The sequence below is a fragment of the Macaca mulatta genome, chromosome 5 (genome assembly GCF_049350105.2).
Source record: "Macaca mulatta isolate MMU2019108-1 chromosome 5, T2T-MMU8v2.0, whole genome shotgun sequence".
Taxonomy (NCBI): Eukaryota; Metazoa; Chordata; class Mammalia; order Primates; family Cercopithecidae; genus Macaca; species Macaca mulatta.
In genome coordinates, this window is record NC_133410.1 from 118,144,315 (window position 1) to 118,169,042 (window position 24,728).

Genomic DNA, 24,728 nt, shown 5'->3' on the forward strand with positions numbered 1-24,728 from the left:
TGGGTGCCTGTAATCCCAGCTACTTGGGAGGCTGAGGTAGGAGAATCACCTGAACCCAGGAGGCAGAGGTTGCAGTGAGCCGAGACTGCACCATTGCTCTCCAGCCTGGGAAACAAGAGCGAAATGCCATCTCAAACAAACAAACAAACAAACAAACAAAAATCCAAGAGTAGGAAGCATTGATTTTGTCCAGATGGGGAAAAAGGCTGAGAGAGATTAAACAACTACTAAGATCACAAAGCTGATAGATGGTGCTCCTGTTTTCTGACTCCCCCAGATAGTACTCTCACCCCAAAGTCTAATTGATGCTTCTGAGATACTGTTAACTCACTGGCCTTATTGGAAGGTAAGGTAGTCTAAGAAGAATAAAGAGGCGTGAACTTCTCCCATTCCTGGGTGTCACCTGCCTGACTGGGAAAAGGAAACCCAGATTTTCTGAGTCAGACCAATACCTGCCACCATCCCTAGAGCTGCGTGGGCTAAAGAGAGCCAGCGTCCCCCGAGGAGACAGTGGCCTGCCTCTGGGCTTTGTGACGCCTAGTGCCAACATTGCCTTTATGTGTCTTCCCAGCCCCTACCTGTTAGTTGCACCAGCTCACTACTGAGGCACTCTCAGGAGTTCATGAACCTTCTTTCAAGCAGGCTTGAGGATGAGTTATAGAATTTTTCTGTTCAGAACCAAGTATCACATAGCAACAATAACAGCTGTCTTTTGATATTTATCAACAGCTGCACCAGATATTTTGCTAAGTGTTTTATAATCATACCTCATTAAGTTATCACAGCACTGTAAGGTGAGTTACCCAGTTGAGTAAATAAAGGATCAGAGAGGGTCCATAATCTGCTCAAAGTGATACAGCCTGGCAAGATTGAGATTAGAACATAAGTCTTTATCACACATGTTCCCTGAAAGGGGGAGCTTGTCTTTCAGGGCTTATTTTAATCTGCTGGGATGTCCTCTTGGTCTAGACTAAGGCAAAGGACAGGTGGAGACCATCTTCATCATGCAAGCTACACTAATTCTGACAAAGAGGAGCTTTTCTCCCATGTTCTCTTTTTAACCCAAAAGTATAGAATGCATGTAAGTGCTGTGATCTTCTTCCCAGTATAGCACACCTGAAATACCCCACCCACTTCTAGACCAATGACCTCTGGGCAAATACAAAATTAAGATGCTGGAGAGGCAAAGCATTTAGATGTGGTATGACTACATGGCAAGCAAGAAATATCAATTACTAACATCCAAATATACAGCTAGAGACACCATTAAAAAAAGCATCTAGACTAGTCTGAGAATCTCATCAGATTCACTTCTAAATGGTTGACTTGAGTACATTATGATTCATAATTTGAGAAGCTTACATAGTAACCAGGAAAAAGGCAAAATGAGGAATAATTTATCTCCAGGTGATCACTTAAATTTGTTATAAGTCATTTTGTGTTATGAGATTTAAACATCTGGATGCTTAAAGGCTCAAAGATTATCAACATTACTTGGCAAATAAGACAGGACAGACATGCTTCTGTCATGCTTCTCCATGATTATCAAGGAAGCAGAAATCAAATAATCAAGGGATTTGTTGGATTACCTTTGGTCCAGGAAGTCCATGAGGTCCCTGAAAATGGAAAACAGAGCTTTTAATTAAGAATTGATTCTCTGTTTCCCAGCAGGAGTGAATATTATATCACATAACAAAAGAGATGTAAGACAAGAATCTTCTTGTTTGAGCTATAGCTAGAGGCAGGCTAGTGGATATTATTTATTACCTACCAAAAGTTCCTGCCAGTTCTTGGATTGCTCTGTAATAGGAAATTCATTAATAGCAATTCTGTCTGCTAATACCTTTGAGGAGGGAGAAATCCGCCAGGGTTACGTGGAAGAAAGAAGTAGGAAAAAACAGTATTCTGAAGAAGTAAATTATGGTCACTCTTTCCTCCCATTGCTCAAGAAAGAGCATTATTGGAATGATCTAAGCCACAGAGCATAGCCAGTCATCCCTTTCTGACTAGCTCCATTTCTATTTTATACCATAAACAATTATTATTGACTTCTTCTCCTTCTCCTTCTTCTTCTTCCTTTTCCTTCCTCCCTCCCTCCCTTTCTCTTCTTCTTTCTTTCTTTCTTTCTTTCTTTTCCTTTCTTTCTTTCTCTTCTTTCTTTTTTTGAAAAACCATTAAAAAGTCTGAGTAGAATAAGCGAGATGCTTCATGAGTTCAAATGAAATAAAAATATGACTTTGAAGAGAAATTTGCCAAAGAGAAGCCCCAGATTTTAAGTGACAGGGAAGAGGAGAGGTTTTCCATTAACTCTTCCAGACCCAAGGTGTTGAATAATCTAAAGAAGACAGGAAGTGAGGAGATGACACCCAAGTTTGGGATTCTGGAGCATCATTTAAGATTAAAGAAAAAATTGTTATGTAGGAAAGCTAAGCATTATTATTTAGATTGCATTTATTTTTACAAAAACAAATTCTTCAAAGTTCTTGTAATAATTGTTTATCGGTGGAAGAAAGTCATAATGCATGCATGACTCAGGATTATAAAACACGTATTTTGTAGAAAATCTAAATATACAGACTAGTCAACTTAAATTAACTAAGGTTACTGTGGATTGCTGTAAACATTTCAAGAGATTTAAACAAACTATTTGGAGAAAGGAGTATTTAAATATCCATCAGTAAAATTATAAAACTTCAGGAAAAATTTATATTAAGCAATGCCTATATATTTGTTACATATGTCCACATTAGAATAATATTTTCCTTTTCGATAAGTGTCAGGTAAGCATTTTCAGGAAATGGCTGTTACTTTATCAGGTATTCTTATCTCATTTTAATAATGGCTTAAAATTCCTCTAAACTAATTAATTTTATGATATGAACAGGCTGTAGCATTTTCTAATTTAACTTTCTATCTTATAGTAGAGGAGGTATTAAAAAAAAAAGCCAAAAGTATGCCATTTGCTTAATTCTTAATGAACCATCTAGTTTTAAGAAAATAAGGTCACACTGGGTGAGGTGGCTCACACCTGTAATCCTAACACTTTGGGAGGCCAAGGCGGGTACATCACTTGAGTCCAGCAGTTCAAGAGCAGCTTGGGCAATGTGGTGAAACTTCATCTATTCAAAAAATACAAAAATTAACTGGGCGTGGTTGGTGACATGTGCCGTAGTCCCAGCTACTCAGGAGGCTGATGTGGGACGATCACCTGAGCCCAGGAGATAGAGGTTGCAGTGAGCCATGATCGTGCCACTGTACTCCAGCCTGGGCCACAGAGTGAGACCTTGTCTCAAAAAAAAAAAAAAAAAAAAGGAGAAAGAAAGAGCGAGAAAGGGAGGTAGGGAGGAAGGAGAAGGAAGAAGAAGAAGGAGAAGGAAGAAGAAGAAGAAGGAGAAGGAGAAGGAGAAGGAGAAGAAGTCAATAATAATTGTTTATGGTGTAAAACAGAAATGGAGCTAGTCAGAAAGGGATGACTGGCTATGCTCTGTGGCTTAGATCATTCCAATAATGCTCTTTCTTAAGCAATGGGAGGAAAGAGTGACCATAATTTACTTATTCTGTAATACTGAAGTCTTTTGATTAATTTACACCTGAGAGACACATGTGACCTTCTAGCCTGCTTGACTTGCTCTTATTCTGCTCCAGTCAAAAGCATTTGAAGCACTCTGCCTTTGACATTCTAACCTTAACACAACCGTCATTGGTTTGACATTTAAAGAATTATACTTGCTTAATGGCTGCCTTCCTCATTGGACATCAGTTCCTTCAGGGCAGGGTCACTGTCACCATTGGCCACTGCAAGACACCTGCAGTTAACACTGGCCCTGGCTCAATGAATCAATCAAAGTATCATAAAAGTAAGAAGGAAAAGATCTACCAATATATGTTATCTGAGGAAGTAAGCTTCAATTTTTATCATACTGTTTTACAAATATCCTTTTTTAAAATTGACACATAACTATATTTATGGATACGATATGATGTTTTGATACCTTATACGTAAATGTTCCTACTGAACATTTCATTAAAATGTTCAAACCTCAAACTTTGTCAGAATCATTCTTTAATGGCTATTACTACTACTACTATTACTATGATTATTATTTTTGAGATAGGGTCTCACTGTCTCCCAGGCTGAAGTGCAAGGGCACGATCACAACTCACTGCAACCTCGGCCTCCCTGGGCTCAGGCAATCCTCCCAACTCAGCCTCCTGAGTAGCTGGGACTACAGGCATGTGCCACCATGGCCAGCTAATTTTTGTATTTTTTGTAGAGATGGGGTTTTGCCATGTTGCCCAGGCTGGTAACTCCTGACCTCAAATGATCTGCCCACCTCGGCCTCCCAAAGTGTTGGGATTACAGGCATGAGCCATTGTGTCCAGCTCATTCTAAATCTTATTCTGCTGGTATTAGAGCAGCGGCTGGATAAAATGATTTGCCAGTGTTCACGCTGTAAGGCTGTAGTAGAGCTTGCTATATCTGTCTGTCTTTCCTCACCTCTATCACGAAACTACTCTTATCTCTTCCCAACATATGTGTTTGGGAGAGTGAATGACAACACTATAAAGTTAATATATCTCAAAGCACCTGGTATTTTCCATCCATTCCACAGAGAGTAGTACAAAATACAAGCTGACTGTTTAGAGGGATGTGTTCATGTTCTCTCTAGTAGCATGCTCATAAATAAGCAATTACTTTTTAGAAAGAAGGGAAACTTACCATGGGGCCAGGTGGGCCATGGGGACCTGGTGGGCCTGGTGGGCCTATGATCTGTATGTCCAAAAAATAAAAATGTTTTTGGTTACTTCATTTAGATAAGGCAGTTCAACTTGAATCTTGTGCTGGGGTTCTGCTAAGGCCATTAGTAGTTGCAGAGGAAGAAAGATACTGGAATAAGTGATGTGTTTGATTCTCTAGATTTAGAAATTCCCTTGTGAGAATTAAAAAAATACTCCAAAAAAAAGTTCTACAAAAGCCAGAATAAATCAAAAGTATGTTAAAAGAAAAGGAAGCAACTGATTACCAAGAAACGCTATAATGTCACTACTATCAAACTCAAATATTTCACTAAGCATAAGCAGGACTCTGGAGAAAACAAACAAGTATGTTCTATATTCACAAAGATCTATCCATTGTTATGAGAAAACCATTGATTTTTTTTCCCTCAGGATTAGACAGTCCTCTGAAAACCTGCTTCTACCTCAGACCTCTGATATACTTTGTCTCTCACTGTGCAAGGCTGACGGATGTTTCTTCTACAGTTTGACAAACCAAGAAGTTTGAGGTCTGTCTACTGTTATTCAGTCATCTGGCAGAGGTGGTATAGGTAAGTAACAGGTCAGCGTGTGAGGAGGCTCAGGAACCATGGAAGTTCAGCCACCATGGACTTACAGAAGGACCCTGTGGACCTGGCATTCCAGAATCTCCTTTTTCTCCTTTCATTCCATTGGCTCCCTACAAACAACCAGTAGCAGAGTTAAGCAGATAAAGTTATTTCCAGTGTAAGAGACAACTGAATTTTCTCCCCAATCCCATTGTTCTCTTGACATTTTATAATATTATGCACTTGCTACATAAAAGAAGGATTTATCTCCTTGCATTCTAGCTTAAAATAGCAACTTTACTAAAATCTCTAGGATTATGGGTGATATGTAAAATAAAATATAAAGTAAATACAAACTGGCTTGAGCTTGATTGGTTAAAGTCCTACGGTGTTAAATATATTGAGTTATAAATGTTATATCTTTTATGGTGGTGTGCAATTTAAACAGCAAAGGTAAGTCTTTTAACTTAGTTTTTATTGACATTTATATACTTCCTTGTTTTATAAAAAAGTCTAAGGCAGTGTAGTTTACTACATTTTTTAAAACAATTTTTACATTTTTCTCCTCCAAATTCTGGGTTAGAATTATGGGGAAAACCACAAAACACCATCCCATAGTATCATACACACAGAGGACACTTTCCAGAGAAATTTGTTTTTTAATTGTCCTGTATTTTTTGGCTCATTTCTTTATTATGGTTTATTTCATAATAACCAGTTAATATCATCTTATGCATACTAAATTAAAGTGGCCAACTGTGTTTATTTTATTATCTTCTAGGGAAAACAATTCAGGAAAACATGAAGGCTTACTTTATAATTCATTTGGTTACAAGCTTTACAATTTGAGTTCCCTAGAGTAATTAACCAATAATACCCCTCAAATATTTCAAAATAAAAATATTAGATGAACCACTAGATGAGATTGCAGCTAATGATATAACTCTTTTCTGATTGTTTAATTTACCTTAATAAGAACATAACATAAAAAGTATAAACAAACGAAAACTATAAACATACCGGTAATCCAGGAAGTCCAATTCCTCCTTTTTCGCCTGTCATACCTGGGTCCCCCATGTCTCCCTTTGAGCCTTTGAGTCCCTAAAAATGATAGATAGAGTTGGCATGTAAGCAGCATACTGACCCCTGATAATTACATCCTAGGGAAAATAGAATTCCAGATCAATTTCATTAGTAGGTGGGTTCAATGTTGAGATGATTCTGATTTTTGTTTTTAGGTCGAGTTATTTCTTACAGCACCCTTCTATATGTAATCAGTACTATTTCTCCCTATAATGAAATAGATTAAGTTCTATTAGGCCATTTAAGTATGAAAAACATGAACTTAGGTTTTCACATAATTTCTCCTGATTTTATATTTTTACCTGGCAGCTAATTCTATCTCACCACACCTGAAAACAACTTAATAGATTTCATTCTCAACAATACAGGATGTATTCTGAACCGGGACCTAGTTTTATATAATAACAAATGTCCAGAAAAATTTCTCTCATCTCTATCCACTATACTCCCCTCCCTCCTAACTGCAGGCAGAAGTTCCAGTCACCATCAGTTTGCAATGGTCCAGTCTACAGACTGGTAAATCATTGGATCATTTACCGCACACTAATGCTCAATCAATGCTTAAAAGTATGACAACCTCTTCACAGTGTTCTTATTTTGTTCTCATGATGTCTCTATGAGGTGAGCCAGAATGTTATTTTTATTCTCCTTTACAGTGAGGAAATAAATATGGATTTTGAATGCTAACAAATCTGAATTTTGTAATTTTTTTTTTTTTTTTTTGAGTCAGAGTCTCACTCTGTCACCCAGGCTGGACTGCAATGGCGTGATCTTGGCTCACTGCAACCTCTGGCTCCCAGGTTCAAGCCATTCTCCTGCTTCAGCCTTCCAAGTAGCTGGGACTACAGGCATGCACCACTATGCCCAGCTAATTTTTGTACTTTTAGTAGAGACGAGGTTTCACCATGTTGGCCAGGCTGGTCTCAAACTCCTGACCTCAGGTGATCTGCCCACCGTGGCCTCCCAAAGTGCTGAGATTACAGGCATGAGCCACCATGCCTGGCCTGAATTTTATAATATTAGTACTGACATTAATTTATATTTTTAAGCATTTTCATCCTAGGAAACTCACTTCGATATACTGATGGCTCATTCTTCAGTAGAGATGATCATAGTTATTATGGTAAGGGGCTTCTAGGCTGCACAAACCTGTTTATCTTTTCTTTATTAAAAACTATTCATGGATAAAAATTATTTATGGAAAGGAACTTTTCTTGTTAACTGTACCTATTTAATAGTACCTAGTTCAGAATTACCCACTGGGTGAGTAGATGCCTGAATGAATAGATGGATCTTACTGATTAAAAACACCTGGATTATTTTTAGGGATCTACTAACAGAGAGCAGCCAGACGGCAACTTAGTGACAGAAGAAGACCTTGCAAAGCCTATAGAAAAAAAAAAAAAAGCTAGCTGCTATATCTGTAGGAGTCACATTGTATATCATTATGCATGTCAAATTAATTACTTATAATGACCAATGGTCAGAGAAGTAACATAGACAGACTTTAAAATTCTAAGTGATCTATGATATAGCAAATCATCTAAGGTATCTATGTTTTTTTTTTATCACATGTTCACTTAATATGGCATTATTATTGTTTCAACATATAACTCTGATATTAAAAATAACATCTCCTAAACCTAATTTTCCTATCTAATACTTTCTTCTAAGGAGTACATGTTCACTAGCTGTATTAAGAATCCTTTTGATATCTTATGATTTTCCTGATTTTAGCCATTTCTCGGGTAAATAATGGAAACTAAGAAAACACTAAAGATCTTGAAATGAACCCTTTTGATTCCATTCCAAATTCTGAATACTGTCCATGTTCTCCAGCTCAGATTCTTTTAGGGCAGGGGTCCCCAAACCATGGCTCACAGGCCAAATCCATCCCAGGGATTGTTTTTGTACAGAGTGAATTAAAAAAAAAAATATATTGAGGTGTTAACCAAAAATAAATAAATAAAAAGGAAAGTTCAGCACAGAGTGTATGTGGCCTGTAAAGCCTAAAGCATTTACTATCTGGACTTTTATTAACCAAGCTTGCCGACTTCTGTTTTAGGGGGAACCCTCAGAGATATACTACCATACTCTGCCAGGCTACAACTTCCCGGCCTGTTTCTGTATTTTCTAAGGATCTAGGGATTAGGTGTCATCTTTATTTGGGAAAGGAAAACGTTGTCTAAATAAGGCATATAGGCAAGATTTAGTTTTGTGGAAGCTATCGTCACTGATTTGAATCTTGACATATTTGTATTAACTGACAAAAATTAGGCTGGTTTTACTAACTTGGTAATGATTTTACAAGTCTACTAAAAATTTGCAGGGGAGTCACTGGTAGGTTGATATAAGGTATTAAGAACCAGACTAAAGTATCATATGGCTTAGATATTTCTGCAAAGAAAACTAAGGTCTAATTTCAAACTAATTGCTTTTTAGAGTCAATGAAGTCTCTAGAACAAAGGGTTAAAAGAAAGAAGTTATCAAATATCAATGCTCATGACATTTTGGCTTCAAACCTACAATAAAAGTAGTAATCAAGAATGATGCTTTGAATAATAGTATATATCCATGAAAATTACCTGCTCTCCATCCATTCCTGGGATTCCTGGAGATCCTTGCTCTCCCTGTTAAGGTAAAAATAGATGACTTGCTTCCATTCTCATTGTTAACATACTGCACTACATAAAAAAACAATGCTAGTTGGTTAACAGTACAATTTGACTTTCAGCAAATGCATCATAACCCGAGAATATTCTGTTATAGCACATATCTAAACTAAGGGAAGTAATAATCTTTCTTCAAGATTATGTATAGTATTTATATGTAGCTAAGATCCAATGCTTTTAGTGTTTTTATTTTTTCTCCATGTGAGATGCAGGTTAAAACAGAGTGGTCAAAGAAAACTGATAGACATAATTTGATAGCTGACCATATCCTATAACAACAACCTATCTGCCTCAGTTAGTTAACTTTTTTCTTCATACAACCTCTGTATGATTTCTCTTACTTTCCAATTTCAGTAAAAAGGAAAACATAACAGTTAACCTAAAAAAATAAAATGCAAAGCCTCATGAATTTGCAACAATATTTTAATTGGCACAGTTCAAACAGTTAGTTACAAATTCATGATTGTGAGTGTGCAATTTCCAGAAAAGCCTCACTGAAGGATATCATAAATCAGATATCTTAATCTACATAAAATTACTTTTGAATCAATTCGATTTCTTTCACTGTGCCATGAATGAACTAATATTTACTATTCATGTTATGATTTATAAAGATTTTTGACAAACTCAAAATATAGAGATTTTTGTTTGCCTTTTCAAACTGAAGATGTTCCATTAAAAGCAAATTTATACAATATGCCAGAAAGTTAATCGAACAGTGAATGTTTAGTCACCTTTCAGTTTTGAAAAGTGACTAAATAAATTCCTTGAAAAGTAAGCATTATTTTGTATCAATGAGTCATTTATGTGGATCCCATTACAAATATCCCTGAATCCCACACTGTGGAAACTTTGTAAAAACAGCTCTTCTGAGTGTGAGAGGCCTGCCTCACAGACAGATTTCCAACAGAGCTGACCGGAGCCTATATTTTCTAGAAAGGCCTGTTTGGTGATACTATAAACGACAATATTGAAATGGCTAGAGCTCCTTTCCCTGGTAAAAACTTTAAGAGCTATGAGGTACAGCATGAAATTTGAGCTTTCCAGTGTTTAAGGAAGGTATGATCTTGTGGTTATAAACAAATGAAGCAAGAACAGCAGTGGGGGAAGGGCCTTTTCTTATTTCAGATTTCCTGCTCTTTGTGGTAGCAGCAAAGTTTATTTTGCCACAAACAAGTCTGCTGAGGTTGGATGCACCTGGCTAAGCCCTAGTTTCATTCAGAGTCTGAATACTTGTCAGCACTGTGGGTCCAATAATGATGGCTTTGCTAGGCTTTTCCCTTTAAAATATGACTCACAAGTGTTTAAAAGGAGAACATAATTCATGAGTTATTCATTTATCCTTCACCTCTCAAATGGGGTTTGTAAGAGTTATTTGATGTGTAGGGAATCAAACAATTCTTGTGTGATAAATGAAGGAGAAATGCTAATTGAGTAAGTTCCCATTCAGTCTGAGTTCCAAGATTAGAAGCGGTTCTATACTTGACTCAAGCTACATTTTGCTGTCGCTTGGTCATAGCTACATTCCACCCCAATTATCCCAACCTTCTCAAGGACAGATCATGAAACACATACAGGACTATATCAGCTAACACAAGATCTCAATTATAAGACCATTGTGGGGTGGGTGGGGGAGGGATGATAGCATACTGGGAAGGATGGCAAGGGTAGGAGGTAAGCGAGAATGACTCAACCCTCCTTCATATTGCTTGTCTAGATATTCATCTGGGCAACTTCTTCCTGTCTTTCAGTTTCAACTCAAAGCCGCTCTTGGCTCTTAAGACTTAGAGGGACCTTCTATGCACTCACTCTATTAACAATTGTACCTTTACTTGCCTATCTCCCTCCCTAGGCCATAAGCCCTTTATTGGAATTTCTTTCTAGTATCCTTACTAGATATTAGTCCTTACCATAGAGTGGAGGCTCAAAAATTACTTACTGAATAACTGAATTAAGACATGAATAGCAACTGGATTGTAAAAACCAGGGGAATACAGGTTTTAGTGATACAGCTTTTTTTTTTTTTTTTTTTTTTAATCTAGGAGGTCCTTTTTGCCTCTTTGGGTCAAAGAATGTGTGCCTTTGGGGCTTCTCTAGGCCTTTGGACTGTTGAGAAAAGTCCTAGAAACTTTTGAGGTTTGTGGGAAATAAGATACGTATTTAGCTTTGGGGACAATTTTGGTTCTGGAGTCTTAGTCAAGTGAGGAGGTGAAATAATGAACTTAGACCCTTGGTTGGTTCTACACAAAGGAAAAAAGAAATTGCAGATTTCCTTCTAGGATATCTAGTCCAGTTCACCAAGATATTACTGAATGGGGGTCCAGGCAGTGTTGCTCACCAAGAATAAAGATTATGTATAATTTTTTGTGTTATGTCTCTTAGGGACAAGAATGTGCTGGAGAAATAGAAAGTTAAAAATCCCACACCTTATATTAATGTTACACATGAAATCTATTTGAAATTAGGATCTATGTTCTAAATATATAGGCAAGGAGCTCAGTAATATTGTAATTTATATTCCTTTATATAATAGAAAAATAAATTTTCTATATACTAGATTTCTGTTTGTAAGTATCTTGAGAGAGTATGAAAGCTGATATGTGTGCGTGTGTGTTATGATAGACTTAGCAAATAAACTGCCCTAAGAAGCGTAAACAAAAGATGAATTTTGAAATAACTTGAATCTCCTACAAGAATCCAATGACGAAAGTCATATTTCAACACATGTAGCTCAGTTCTGAAAAGCCAGAATCACTCGCCATGTGTTAATTGATCAAACATGGTTGAATGACTAAGCTTCAGTTTGGAGGGATACAGCCATCAACAAAGTTTAGATATAAGCAAGCAATTCTAGCCTTCTATTATTTTTAGTTGGTATGTTTCATTGGATAAGATTTAAATGGCAAAATGTCTGAAAGTAAATAATAAAGACTGCATTATGAAAAATGATCCCTAAAGTTTTGATTTGTGAATGCACCATACTAAAACTTCCCTTACTCTTTTTATTAGAAAAGCATTAGAAGCAAGGATCTTTCTTGGTGTCAAATTAAATTTTCTCCAACCCTCCTTTAATTAAATATTTTCTTTTTTTCATACACCACATTTAGTGTTTCTTACATTTATAATTTCTGTGGAACTGTTTTCCCTTGTTTAATATTCTTTTTCTCAATGTCTTCCCCTAAATTAAATTTCTCTCTCTTCTTTTCCTATTTTCCCTAATTCTTTTCTAATGTCTATCTTCCTTTAGTCCAGACCTCAATTTCCTTTCTTCACTCTCTAAAACAATATTGCCGATCTCAGTTTCTTCAGCATTTTGCAAGACTGATTTTCAAAGATGCATATACTTAATGTGGGATTGTCTGCACTGTATGTGATAAATGGAAACAAGTAAATAAAGAATAACCTTTGGCCCTTGTAGTCCTTGAGGTCCAGGAGGCCCAGGAGGACCCTAAATCAAGAAAAAGCACAGTTTTTAAAAGTAGTAATTATATGTATCAAAATTCATGCCTTAAATAGGCACACTATACACTTCCCTTATTTCTATCGTAATCAGATATCCCCAAATATAAATTTGCAATGAGGAAAAATTTTTACTAGTTACATAATTAGAAAAACCCACCTATTTATATACTAACATATGAACACATTTGAGGTAAAGATAAGATGGAAGGTCTTTTGGGTAGATTCGGTAAGGCAATGTAAAATTGCTGCCATGCTCCACACTTATCCTATTGGGATGAATTAGGCTATGAATATTAGCTTTGTTTCTACATATGCTCCTTGCCCCTCCACCCCAAAGACTTTGATTTCCCAGACCCTACAGAATAAAGCTATATTGTTTAGATAAGGTCAGAGACTTTTAAGAAAATTAGCAATCACTTTTTTTCTTGACCTTTTCACTAAGCAGACAAAGTGATTCAACTGGAGCAAATGTAAAAGATTATTAATACAAGAAAACATAAAATTAAGTATCAGATAAAAACAATAGCTACATTAGTACCATTTTGACTGGCATGCATCAATACCAAATACAAAACCACAAACCACAGAAAGCATGCAATAGGAGTTACCGTGACAGTTAAGGTGGTAATCCTCTGTTGGGAAAATGTATTGACAAAGACAGAGTTATCTATTTTGTGTGCCAAAGTACATTAATACATTTGTGAAATAATCAACTTTTTGAATATGTTTTGGCTACTGTGATCTTATAAGGAGTTGACAAGATACTGAGAACATATTTTCCTATCTTCAATACAGTATAGTTGTAGAGATTTTTTAAAAATTATTTTTAGAATCCTATTTTAAAAACCTATAGCTGAAGAAAAAGAATGTCAAAATTTTAATTCACCTGATTGAAAAAATTATGCAGTAAAGTTGTATATGCTAGAGGCTTGTCAGTATAATTGTGAACTGAGAAATTTTGCTATTGATAAAAGCTCTATTCTAGAGAGCACTTCATTATGAAAAACAGAAATACCCAACTGTATATTTTTCTCTTTTAGTCTGCAGCCCATTTGTTGCATTAAAACTAACTGTGTGTGTGTGTGTGTGTGTGTGTGTGTGTTCCATGACTAAAGATATTAGTCGACATGGAATTAATCTAATTTCTTTTTTTTTTTGGCATTCCATTTTTTTGTGAACTTAATCAGAAAAACAAATGAGTTTTTAAAATTGATTGCTTGATTTATTATACTTAAGTTCTGGGATACATGTGCAGAACATGCACATTTGTTACATAGGTATACATGCATCATCGTGGTTTGCTGCACCCATCAACTCATCATCTACATTAGGTATTTCTCCTAATGCTATCCCTCCCCTTGCCCCCCATTCCCTGACATGCCCCAGTGTGTGATGTTCCCCTCCCTGTGCTCATATGTTCTCATTGTTCAGCTCCCACTTATGAGTAAGAACATGCGGTGTTTGGTTTTCTGTTCCTGGGTTAGTTTGCTGAGAATGATGGTTTCCAGGTTCATCCACATTCCTGCAAAGGACATGAACTCATTCTTTTTTATGGCTGCATAGTATTCCATGGTGTATATGTGCTACTTTTTCTTTATCCAGTCTATCATTGATGGGTATTTGGGTTGGTTCCAAGTCTTTGCTATTGTGAATAGTGCTGCAATAAACATACGTGTACCAAAACATAAGTAGACTGGTACCAAAACAGATATCTAGACCAGTGGAACAGAACAGAGGCCTCAGAAATATCACCACACATCTACAGCCATCTGATCTTTGACAAACCTGACAAAACAAGCAATGGGGAAAGGATTCCCTATTTAATAAATGGTGTTGGGAAAACTGGCTAGCCATATGCAGAAAACTGAAACTGGACCCCTTCCTTACACCTTATACAAAAATTAACTCAAGATGGATTAAAGATTTAAATGTAAGACCTAAAACTGTACAAACCCTAGAAGAAAACCTAGGCAATACTATTCAGGACATAGGCAAGGGCAAAGACTTCATGACTAAAACACCAAAAGCAATGGCAACAAGAGCCAAAATGGATAAATGGGATCTAATTAAACTAAAGAGCTTCTGCACAGCAAAAGACACTATCATCAGAATGAACAGGAAACCTACAGAATGGGAGAAAGTTTTTGCAATCTATTCATCTGACAAAGGGCTAATACCCAGAATCTACAAAGAACTTAAATTTACAAGAAAAAAAACAACCCCATCAAAAGGTGGGCAAAGGATATGAACAGACATTTTTCAAAAGAAGACATTTATGTGGCCAACAAACATATGAAAAAAAGCTCATCATCACTGGTCATTAGAGAAATGAAAATCAAAACCACAATGAGATACCATCTCATGCCAGTTAGAATTGCAATCATTAAAAAGTCAGGAAACAACAGATGCTGAAAAGGATGTGGAGAAATAGGAACACTTTTACACTGTTGGTGGGACTGTAATTTAGTTCAACCATTGTGGAAGACAGTGTGGCAATTCCTCAAGGATCTAGAACTAGAAATACCGTTTCACCCAGAAATCCCATTACTGGGGTATATACCGAAAGAATTAATCTAACTTCTTAAAGTGCTAGAGAATTGTAACAAAATATACTGTCTCAAAAGTCTTAATCTCTAAAACATAATTCCTGATCCATGAATCATATTTTTGAATTAACATTTTCTGGTCTAAGTTCTGTGCTGAGAGTTCTATGGGGTTGATAACCACTTTATGAACTCACAGAGGGGAGAACGTTTCCTTTACGGAATCTGGTCATAGAGAAACATTATTCAATTACATTTAAACTTGTAGATATCCGTTGAACGCCATCCTTGTGTTTTCCACTATTCCACTCCAATTTCTGATTTGAGCTGTTGTTACTGTTTTTTTTTTTTTTTAAATTGTTGTAAAAGGTAAAATGTCCACAAACTGGGGGCAAGGTTATAAGGAAAAAGTAAGGTCCCAGAATTTTCCATCACATCCGTGTAACATAATTCCATTCAGTTTATTCTTCAGGGATTCACCTAGAACAAGAACTGGATTTGTAGTTATGAGAAAGCTACTTTTTTGTTGGTGTTGTTCCTACAGTGCAGATAAGTCATTAAACAAGGCTATTAGAAAATTAAGGAGTAGAAATAATTTCTTTATCATTGCCTTCTAATGACATGTTACTTTTTTTTTTTTTTTTGACACGGAGTCTCGCTCTGTCACCTAGGCTGGAGTGCAGTGGCACGATCTCGGCTCACTGCAAGCTCCACCTCCCAGGTTCACGCCATTCTCCTGCCTCGGACACCCGAGTAGCTGGGACTACAGGCACCCGCTACCACGCCTGACTAATTTTTTGTATTTTTAGTAGAGACGGGGTTTCACCGTATTAGCCAGGATGGTCTCCATCTCCTGACCTCATAATCGGCCCGCCTCAGCCTCCCAAAGTGCTGGGATTATAGGCGTGAGCCACCGCTCCCTCCCTACATGTTACTTTTTAACTAGAAAACAGGATCATAAAGCCCTAAAAAGGAAAGGGAGCTTCAAATTTGAGCTCTCTGAGGTTTTCCAACATGTGCCATATATTAATTCATTTTTTACCTGAACATAATGGTAGTTTGTATTTTTTATATTTAAGGATAACAACATGTTTAATAATGAGCTGCAAAATAAAAGATTATTATTAATGGTAACTGACCTAACAGATGGAGTTTAAATGATTTTGTTAAATAACTATGTTTGTGAAACTTTAAAATTGTATAGTGTTCCATCCAGCTAATAGAAACACAAATGACAATAAGCTGAGCTAACTTCACAAATACATAGTCTTGACCACCATCTGGAAGCACCAGTATGCAGACACACAGAGAAGTCCTAACGATGTGGCTCACTGTGCATTTCTGATATGTGGCAAATTTAAGTTAAAGCTATATAAACTCAGCAGGATTCTGTCCTGAACTCAAATAATGAATTGAAAACCAGAATTTTTGGTGGTGATGGAGAAAGACATGCCATTCGCTAGTGAGACACGATGTGAGATGGGAGGCATGAACTACAGAAACTGCAAATTGGGTAAAGCCCAGCAGCCTGCTTTGTGATTTATTCCCTGAAATGTTTATCTGAATCTCTTTAGAATTAAAGGTTATTTTCTTTCATTTCTCATAATGGTGAAAGCTTAAACTCGCCCATGATTCATACTAGAGAACAGGTTTGGTTTAGATGGCAATGAGAATTTTTTTAAAGAGTCAGTTAGGAAACAGAGGTTTTACTGCTAATTTGTGGAAATTTAACCACCTTAAATAAAAATAAATAGCTTATGGCAATGTTTATGTAAATCACAATCTTCAATAGAGGCAACAGTCAAATTTTATATTTCTAATATGGTATGATTATAACTGTAATATACTTCTACTTATCTGATTATCCTAGAGTATTTGTAGCAGATTGCTTTAAAAGGGGTAATAATGACATACCTGCAAAAGTGTAAATATCCATCACTAGTTAGAGAATTAGAAGAATAAATGTCTACTATCTCTTCTCAATCTAATGTATTAATTTTATGAGGGACTCAATTCACTAGAGCACTATGTTAGGAAAACCAATAGTTTTGATGTGAAAAGATAACTATAAGCAAGGCAAATAGTTGCCTAACAACCAACCCCATAAGAAGAATAAACCTTTAGGTTGAGACATAAGCATGAACTAGTGAGGGATATTGATTGTTTTGTAGTCATATAGAATTAAAGATGAGAAAAAGAAACAGAGGTATCTTTTCATATCGAGATATAGGTGTCACATTTTTTAAAAAGTACAATGCTTTTAGGCATATCAGTAGAAAGTGCTCAGAAGCTCTGAGAAATCACCCTAAGAATAGTATTAGGTTTTGTGGACTTACAGAAAAACATTTATTCCAATAACATCCTCATTTTGCAGATAAGATCAATGAAGTATAGATACATTAAGCAATTTCCCCTAAATGACTGAGCTAATAGAGGGGAGATCAAAATAGAGATTTCCATTTTAGACTAAGGATAGCTTGCCTCATGCCAGGCCCAGTTCATGCAAAGAATGCTTTGAGAACTTGATCACAGTGTTGCAGAAAAATGCCCAATTATATTGGAGCAGTTCTTGGAGGATAAAAAAGTAGATACCCCTTAAAGGTGGTAGCAAGAATTATGGGGCCATTGGAAGTAGTTCAAGGGCAATTTACAACATTGCTAATAAGCTAAGTTTTTAAAAAGTCCCTATATTTTATAAGAACTTTGAAAACACAGTAGGCACACCAAAACTTTGTGTTCTCTGTCTCCCTTTCTTTCCTTAAATAGTTATCAACTTGTGGGGAAAGGGAACAATTTAGAAAACTAGTTCTAGAACTTGACAGTAGCCCAGAGGCCACTGATTACGTTGAATCCAGTTACACAGAGGAACACTAATTCAAGCTCTTGACTAAAGATACTGTCCAAGCAACACTTCTCCAAGCAGTAAACATGCTTCTCTTTGTATTTTACCAGAAGAAAAAGAATGAAAAGGCCAAAAAATAGGCTGAGCTGAAGATAGATTAAAAAAAAAAAAGACTTAGTACTCTACTAGTTAAAAATGATAGTTGTAGCAAAGAACCTATTAGAGGTACAGATCTGTCATAATTAGATTGTGTTAGTAAAATCATAAAGATGGAAAAAATCAAACAGGTACAAAGTGGCAGAGAAATATTTAAAACAACTAATTTGGCTTACAAGCAAAGAAATGGCTTGTACATGAGTTAAGTATACTTATTCAACCAATAACCGTTTATTTAATATTTACATATCTAGACAATATAAGCATAAAATGTTTTTCTATCACTAAGCTTACAATCTCATAAGAGGTAAGACTAAAATCAACTATGGAGTTTGATTTTCAATGGTAAACCACCAGAACCCCACTACTAATGTTTTAAAGGATTAAGAGGAAGAACTCATTTGAGTGGCAGCAGTGGATTGATGTGTAGAATTTATATGGGAAAGAAAGGAAAGAAGAGTGGGATGAACACAGGCAAAAAGGGGGAGATTTGTATGGATATGATAAAAATGATTATTCCAGGGGAGACTTGCTGTGGAGAAATGAAAAGTTCTCCACAGGAAGGGCATGACTATAGAGGCTTAAGATGGAGAAGCTTTGGCTTGATAGAGTAGGCAGAAGGGGGTCATTAGGTTTCTCAGCAAATTAGAAGCATCAAAGCCATGATCGTTTATAAAAATTAATCTTGGAGTGATACACAAGATGAATTAGAAGGACAAGGAGGTACTAGGGAAAGAGTCATTGGTCAGGGAGTTGTTGCTGTATTAGGCATGAAGTAAACAGGATGTGGACTCAGTTGGGAATGGAAAGAACAGGCAATCTCAAGAGATACTTTGAAAAAGGGAATAGAAGCCCCTTGGTGAGATAGAATAAGTAAAGGACTAAGAATAGTTTAAAAATTGCTCTAAACTTTCTATTCCCCCAAAATCCAGATTCACGGTATCACTAACAGAAACCGGTTACTTAAAAAAGGGACTCATTAGGTAGGTGGGAAAGGTAACCAGTATAATTGTGTGTATTGGTGGAAGTTGATAAAGCATTCATACATCCATAATGAAAATATTCTTGGACAGCTGGGAGCATACACAGATTATATCTGGAGATGAAAGAATTGAGAGCCATAATGTGGAAGAACACAGAGGGAGTGGCTGCACCAAGAAAAGATCAGAGATTTGAGGATACTAGGGAATAGACAGAGAAATTAGAAACACCAAAATACAGGTGATACGCCAGAGAAGAAAAATGGAAAAAATGAAATGAAAGTGGAAGGTCAGAGAGACACAAAAAAAGTTTCAAAAGGAAGGTGGTTTGATATCAATATCACAAAAAGGTCAGGGGTGATGAGTCCAGTGGACTTGACGTAGAGGTTATCGTTGACCTTTGTAAGAGAAGCGGCAACAGAATGATGATAAAGGCTAGAATGCAGGAGTCTAAACATGAAAAGAATGAATAGGAAGCAAAGGTGATAGAGACAACCACATAGTCGATTGCTTACTTAATGAGATGAAAAGAATTATATGGTAGCAATAATAAGAAATACTTATAGAGAGCTTACTATGTGCTTACTCCTATACTAACAGTATAATATATATTGTGCCATTTGGTCTTCTCAATAACGCTATGAGGCAGATACTGCTACCATCCTCATTCTGTAGACAGGGAAACTGAGGCACAGAGAAGTGAAATAACTTACCCTAGGTCACACATTTAGTAAGCAAGAGAGCTGAGATTTGAATGCAAGCAGCTCCAGCCCCAGAGGCACAGAGCTCTTGATTGCCTTGCCACGCTCCCTCTGCAAGCAAGGAGGCAAAACTTGGCCAAACTAACACAAGGTTTATCCCTCATAAGGCTTAACTATATCTGAAGGTGGAAGGGAAAGGAAAGAAAGGATGGAAAAATGCTACAAAATAAAGAAGATAAACTGGGGCAGAGAGAAGGGGATGGGTTCTTGAGAACAGGGAGAAGGGGTGCCTTGAGCAGTGGAGTCCTCTGAGGATAGAGGGTGTGGAAGCTCATATTTGCACACATTACATGGGTGCTCCTCAGCATCCTTCTCAGTGTATGTCAGGGCAGGGAACAGTCACTTGCCTGTAAGGCTTCGTGGAGGTTGCCGTTGTAGTCTATGATCTCAGTGGCTCCTTGATCCCCTTTTTGACCAGGTGGACCCTATGACAAAACCAATCAAGGGAAAATCATGGGTATTAGCTTAGCATGTAGGGTGGACTATGGCAGAAACAGAAACACAATTCACAGGTCTCTCTGACCATCATTTCCCTACTAAGGCCCAACTGTACTTTAGAATATATAAATAATTATGTTCAAAATGTATCCTTATTTCAAAGGAGGAAAACCACTTCTTATATCCTGTTTTTGGTAGGTCCAATATATGAAATCTGATTAAAAAACAATTTAATTTTTGAAACTATTTTCTGAAAATTACAATATAGGCTACCCTGATGTGACCTGTACAATTTTATTTGCTTTATTCACATTTATTAAAGCATTCTCTAACCTTTTGTTCCTCATCCATACTTCATATATTGCTTCCTCATTCTTTTTTTGAGATGGAGTCTCGCTCTGTTGCCCAGGCTGGAATGCAGTAGCGTGATCTCGGCTCACTGCAACCTCTGCCTCCTGGGTTCAAGCAATTCTCCTGCCTCAGCCTCCCATGTAGCTGGGATTACAGGCACGCACCACCATGCCCAGCTAATTTTTCTATTTTTAGTAGAGACGGGGTTTCACCATGTTGGGCAGGCTGGCCTTGAACTCCTGACCTCAGGTGATCCACCAGCGTTGGTATCCCAAAGTGCTAGGATTACAGGTGTGAGCCACTGCACCTGGCCCTCATTCTTTAAAAAGATAGAACATTGTTCTGTAGAAAAATGTTGGCTTTCCCATCAGGAATGAATGCCACATTAAACCAAATAGGGAACAAACAATAGAATACATGTATATTTTTAAGACTTCTACCCTACTTACTAGATCTGCTACTTAACTTCCATTAGTCATGTCATAATTCCCTGATGTTTTTTAAAAAGGACACTGAACATATGGGTTATTGCTTTCGTTATAATTGAGTTAATTGAAAAGTGGAAAATTCTATTAGCTGGATGGAAACAGACGGAAAGTAGACAGGGGGAGTTCTTTAGACCTTCTCAAAGAAACTTAGTTTATGTGTTGGAATCCCTACAATCACTGCTTCTGGTGAGGAAAATAAAGGAGGTAGGGGCGTTTTAGGAATAATTACAGTAGTCTACCTCCAATACTGTTATGAGTATTATTAATACAGATGTCATATGAATAGCCATGCAGACATGAATTCAAATCTGGGATTGTAGGAAGCAAAAGTTTAGATGGATGAGAGGAACACTCACCCTTGGTCCCTGAGCTCCAGAGTCCCCTTTGTCTCCACGATCCCCCTTTTCCCATTGGAAAGAGAAAAAACTTAATTAGAAGTGGGAGAGTCTAGAAATCTCTCATCTAAGAATGTATTTATACCATACAGAAGCACCTTTAATATGAACCTCTGAAGTGAAAAATAACAGCAACCACCACCAAAATGCAAATGCTTTTTTTAAGATACAGCTTGAAAAGAACTAAAATTTCTTTTTTAAAAAAACTCCCTTTTCAGGTAATAGAGTATCTTGAAACAACAATATATATGGTAACTGTCTCACTAGGTAGGATCTGCAAAGGCAAAGCAAGTGGTTTCTATGGCACCCAAAGCAAGCTTTTACCTTGCAGATTGAGCCATGTTCTTCCTTTTTATGAAGAGATTTGGGGCAAAGGGAAAAAGAGCCAACAATTGTGTTGTTTTTCCTCTGAGAAGAAAAGTATAGATAATTGGGACAGGAAAGGAGTAGAGAGCTCATTCTAGGGAGAATTAGGAAAGGAAGGTCACAGGCTAGGCCTCCCTCGGATGATGGGAATCTAAGGAAAAGTTCATCTGTAGGTATAGGCATTTTAACACTCAGACAGTGCTGAAGTGGACAGCAGCCAGCTGGAACAGGTTGGCAGGGCTGAAGGTCAGAGGCAGGGCAAACCCAACGCTCTTTTTTCAGTGCAATATGAAATTTATCTGAAGTTTCATTGATGGTGGCATTACCTCAATTGTAGAGCAGGAGGAATAGTCTAAGCCCTCAAAATTCTTAGAAATGTAAACTGAAACTTTGGAGAAGAGATTTGAACCTATGTAGATTTAAAGGTTCTTTAAAACAGCCTTAAATTGATAGGGTTCTTTTTCTGTATAGACTTCAAAGCATTTTTATACGTCTTTCTACAGATTCCCATAAACTGGGTAAGGATGAATAAAGATAAGCAGGAAAAAGGATTATAATTCTTCCCATCCACAGTATGCTAATAACATTGATCATAATAAATTTGCTATGAATGAAGCATTAATAATCTTTGCTCTCTATTTTCTTCATCTTGCACACATTTTTTTCCATGTTAGTAGCTAACAGCATTTTAAATAACATGATTCTGCTGACACTATATATGTTATTGCAGATAGTATAAAGAGTATGATATAGAGGAGAATTTCAATTGGCAGTAAAATTTTAATGCAATGAAGGCAGTCAATTAAAAAACAGAGTATAATTTGAGCATTTATCACAAAGATAGCCAGGAAATGAAAAATTAGATTATACAACACATAATTTAAGGAAAGTTCTTAATTTTTTTCAAAGAAGCTATTCCTATGAAATAGGAAATACAACTTTTCTTAAGGAATTTTCTGAAGCACAAGACTATGCAAAAACAAGCAAGATGAAATAAATGTATTGTTTTGAGATATCATCATAGAGCTACTGCAATCCATTTTGCAGTAAATATTGCAATTCCACTGTGTGAAAGAGTTTAATCTAAAACATGAAAAACATGCCTCTGTGGCAAAGGTAAAAAGCACAGATCTTGAAGGCCTCATGTTATATTTAAATGGTTATCTGGTTACTGACCTTTGACCCCTTTGGGCCTCTACTTCCTGATTCACCTTGTTTCCCCTATTACAGGAGAATAAGAGTATGAAAAAGATAAAATTATAGAGGAGATAAGAACAGAAGAAAAGAAATTAGCAGTCACTCAGAATAACGAAGAAAAATGGAAACACTTTATTTTAACTGCCTCAATATATGGCTCTACAGAATGTTGGTTATTATAATACTAAACATAATTATCATCACTATATCATCAGTTCATTCCATTATTCTGAAGGCTGCCCTCCCATCAGTGGATGAGAAGAGTTCTGTGAACAATTCTCATTAGTCTCAACAGTGTTGGCCTGCATCAATTTCCTTTTCATCAAAGAGTAAATCGTTTCCTGTGTCTCCAGGATGGGCTATTAAAATAAAGTGTGACCATACTAGTTTGTAGAAAGTTTAAATGAATAAGGTTAAACAGTCAAATAAGTCCTTAGCTCTAATATTTTCAAGGTGTTACGCTCCATTAAGTTACCATAGAAACTAACACAGCACTTATCAACAGGGATTTTTTTCTCAGTAAGTTTTAATATACATTGAGTGATAATGTGTTAATATGACAGCACTTCTTTTACATTTGGATATGCTATCAGTTTGCTCACTGAACAGAGTAAACAGGGTGAGATGAATTGTAAAATCTCTTTTGAAAAGAACCAGTTGGTGCGCATTTCAACAAACTATTTGTGATTTGGGTTGTTTTAATACCTGTTGAGAATGTTTTAGTTTTTTGTCAAATCAAGCCAGAGAATGGTTATTTTCCAATGTAAGAATAACTGACCTTTGGTCCAGGGGCTCCGGGTTCCCCTCGCTCACCTCTTCCAGGAGGTCCTGCTTCCCCCCGTTCACCCTGTCACAAATTGCAAAACAGGTAAGTGGCCATTCCCCTAACCCAGGCTGGTCCCTGTAGATTAATAAATGAGTTGAATGAAACCAAATAAAGCAGAGAGTTTTCACTGATTTACCCAGTACCCAGCATTTTATTAATCTCTTTACATGAATTATCTCATTTTATAATCAAAACAATTTGTGATGGTTAATTTTAGGTGTCAACTTGACTGGATTAAGGGACACATAGCAAGATAATAAAGCATTGCTTCTGGGTGTGTCTGTGAAGGTGTTAATGGAGGAGACTGGTGGGTGAGTCTATTGACTGAGTGAGGAAGATCTACTTTCGATGTGGGGCAGCACCATTAAATCTGCTGGGGGCCCGGATAGAAGAGGAAAGGCAAACTCTCTCTTCTGGAGCTGAGAGCTCTTCCTCTCAGTCCTGGGACATCAGAACTCCAGGTTCTTGTCTCTGGATTTTGGGACTTGCACCAGTGCCCCTCAGGCTCTCATGCCTTCAGCCTCAGACTGAAAGTTACACCATCTGCCTCCCTGGACCTGAGGCTTTCCAACTTGGACTGAGCCATGCTACTGTCAACCCAGGGTCTCCTCCAGCCTACAGATAGCCTGTTCTGGGACTCAGCCTCCACAATTGCATGAGCCAATTACCCTAATAAATCCCCACTCATCTATCTATCTCCCTGGATATATCCTATTGGTTCTGTCTCTCTGGAGAACCTTGACTAATATGCAATTATCCAATGTTTGTATTATCATCCCCATTTTATGGATAAGGAAATGGTTTGGTAAATGCCTGTCAAATAGCTATGTTGATAAATAGAAAG

General features: G+C 36.9%; 1 protein-coding gene across 1 annotated transcript in view; it reads right to left on the reverse strand.

Annotated features, from left to right (window-relative positions):
- COL25A1 (collagen type XXV alpha 1 chain) overlaps nt 1-24,728 on the reverse strand; it is a 504,591-nt gene that overhangs the window by 16,241 nt on the left and 463,622 nt on the right. The window contains exons 20-28 of the mRNA XM_078002085.1: nt 23,837-23,905; nt 21,457-21,501; nt 20,171-20,248; nt 12,483-12,527; nt 8,993-9,037; nt 6,345-6,425; nt 5,393-5,455; nt 4,721-4,771; nt 1,590-1,616 (exon numbers count right to left, since the gene is read on the reverse strand). Of these exons, the coding sequence (XP_077858211.1) occupies nt 1,590-1,616; nt 4,721-4,771; nt 5,393-5,455; nt 6,345-6,425; nt 8,993-9,037; nt 12,483-12,527; nt 20,171-20,248; nt 21,457-21,501; nt 23,837-23,905 (504 nt within the window). The remainder of the gene's footprint in view (nt 1-1,589; nt 1,617-4,720; nt 4,772-5,392; nt 5,456-6,344; nt 6,426-8,992; nt 9,038-12,482; nt 12,528-20,170; nt 20,249-21,456; nt 21,502-23,836; nt 23,906-24,728) is intronic.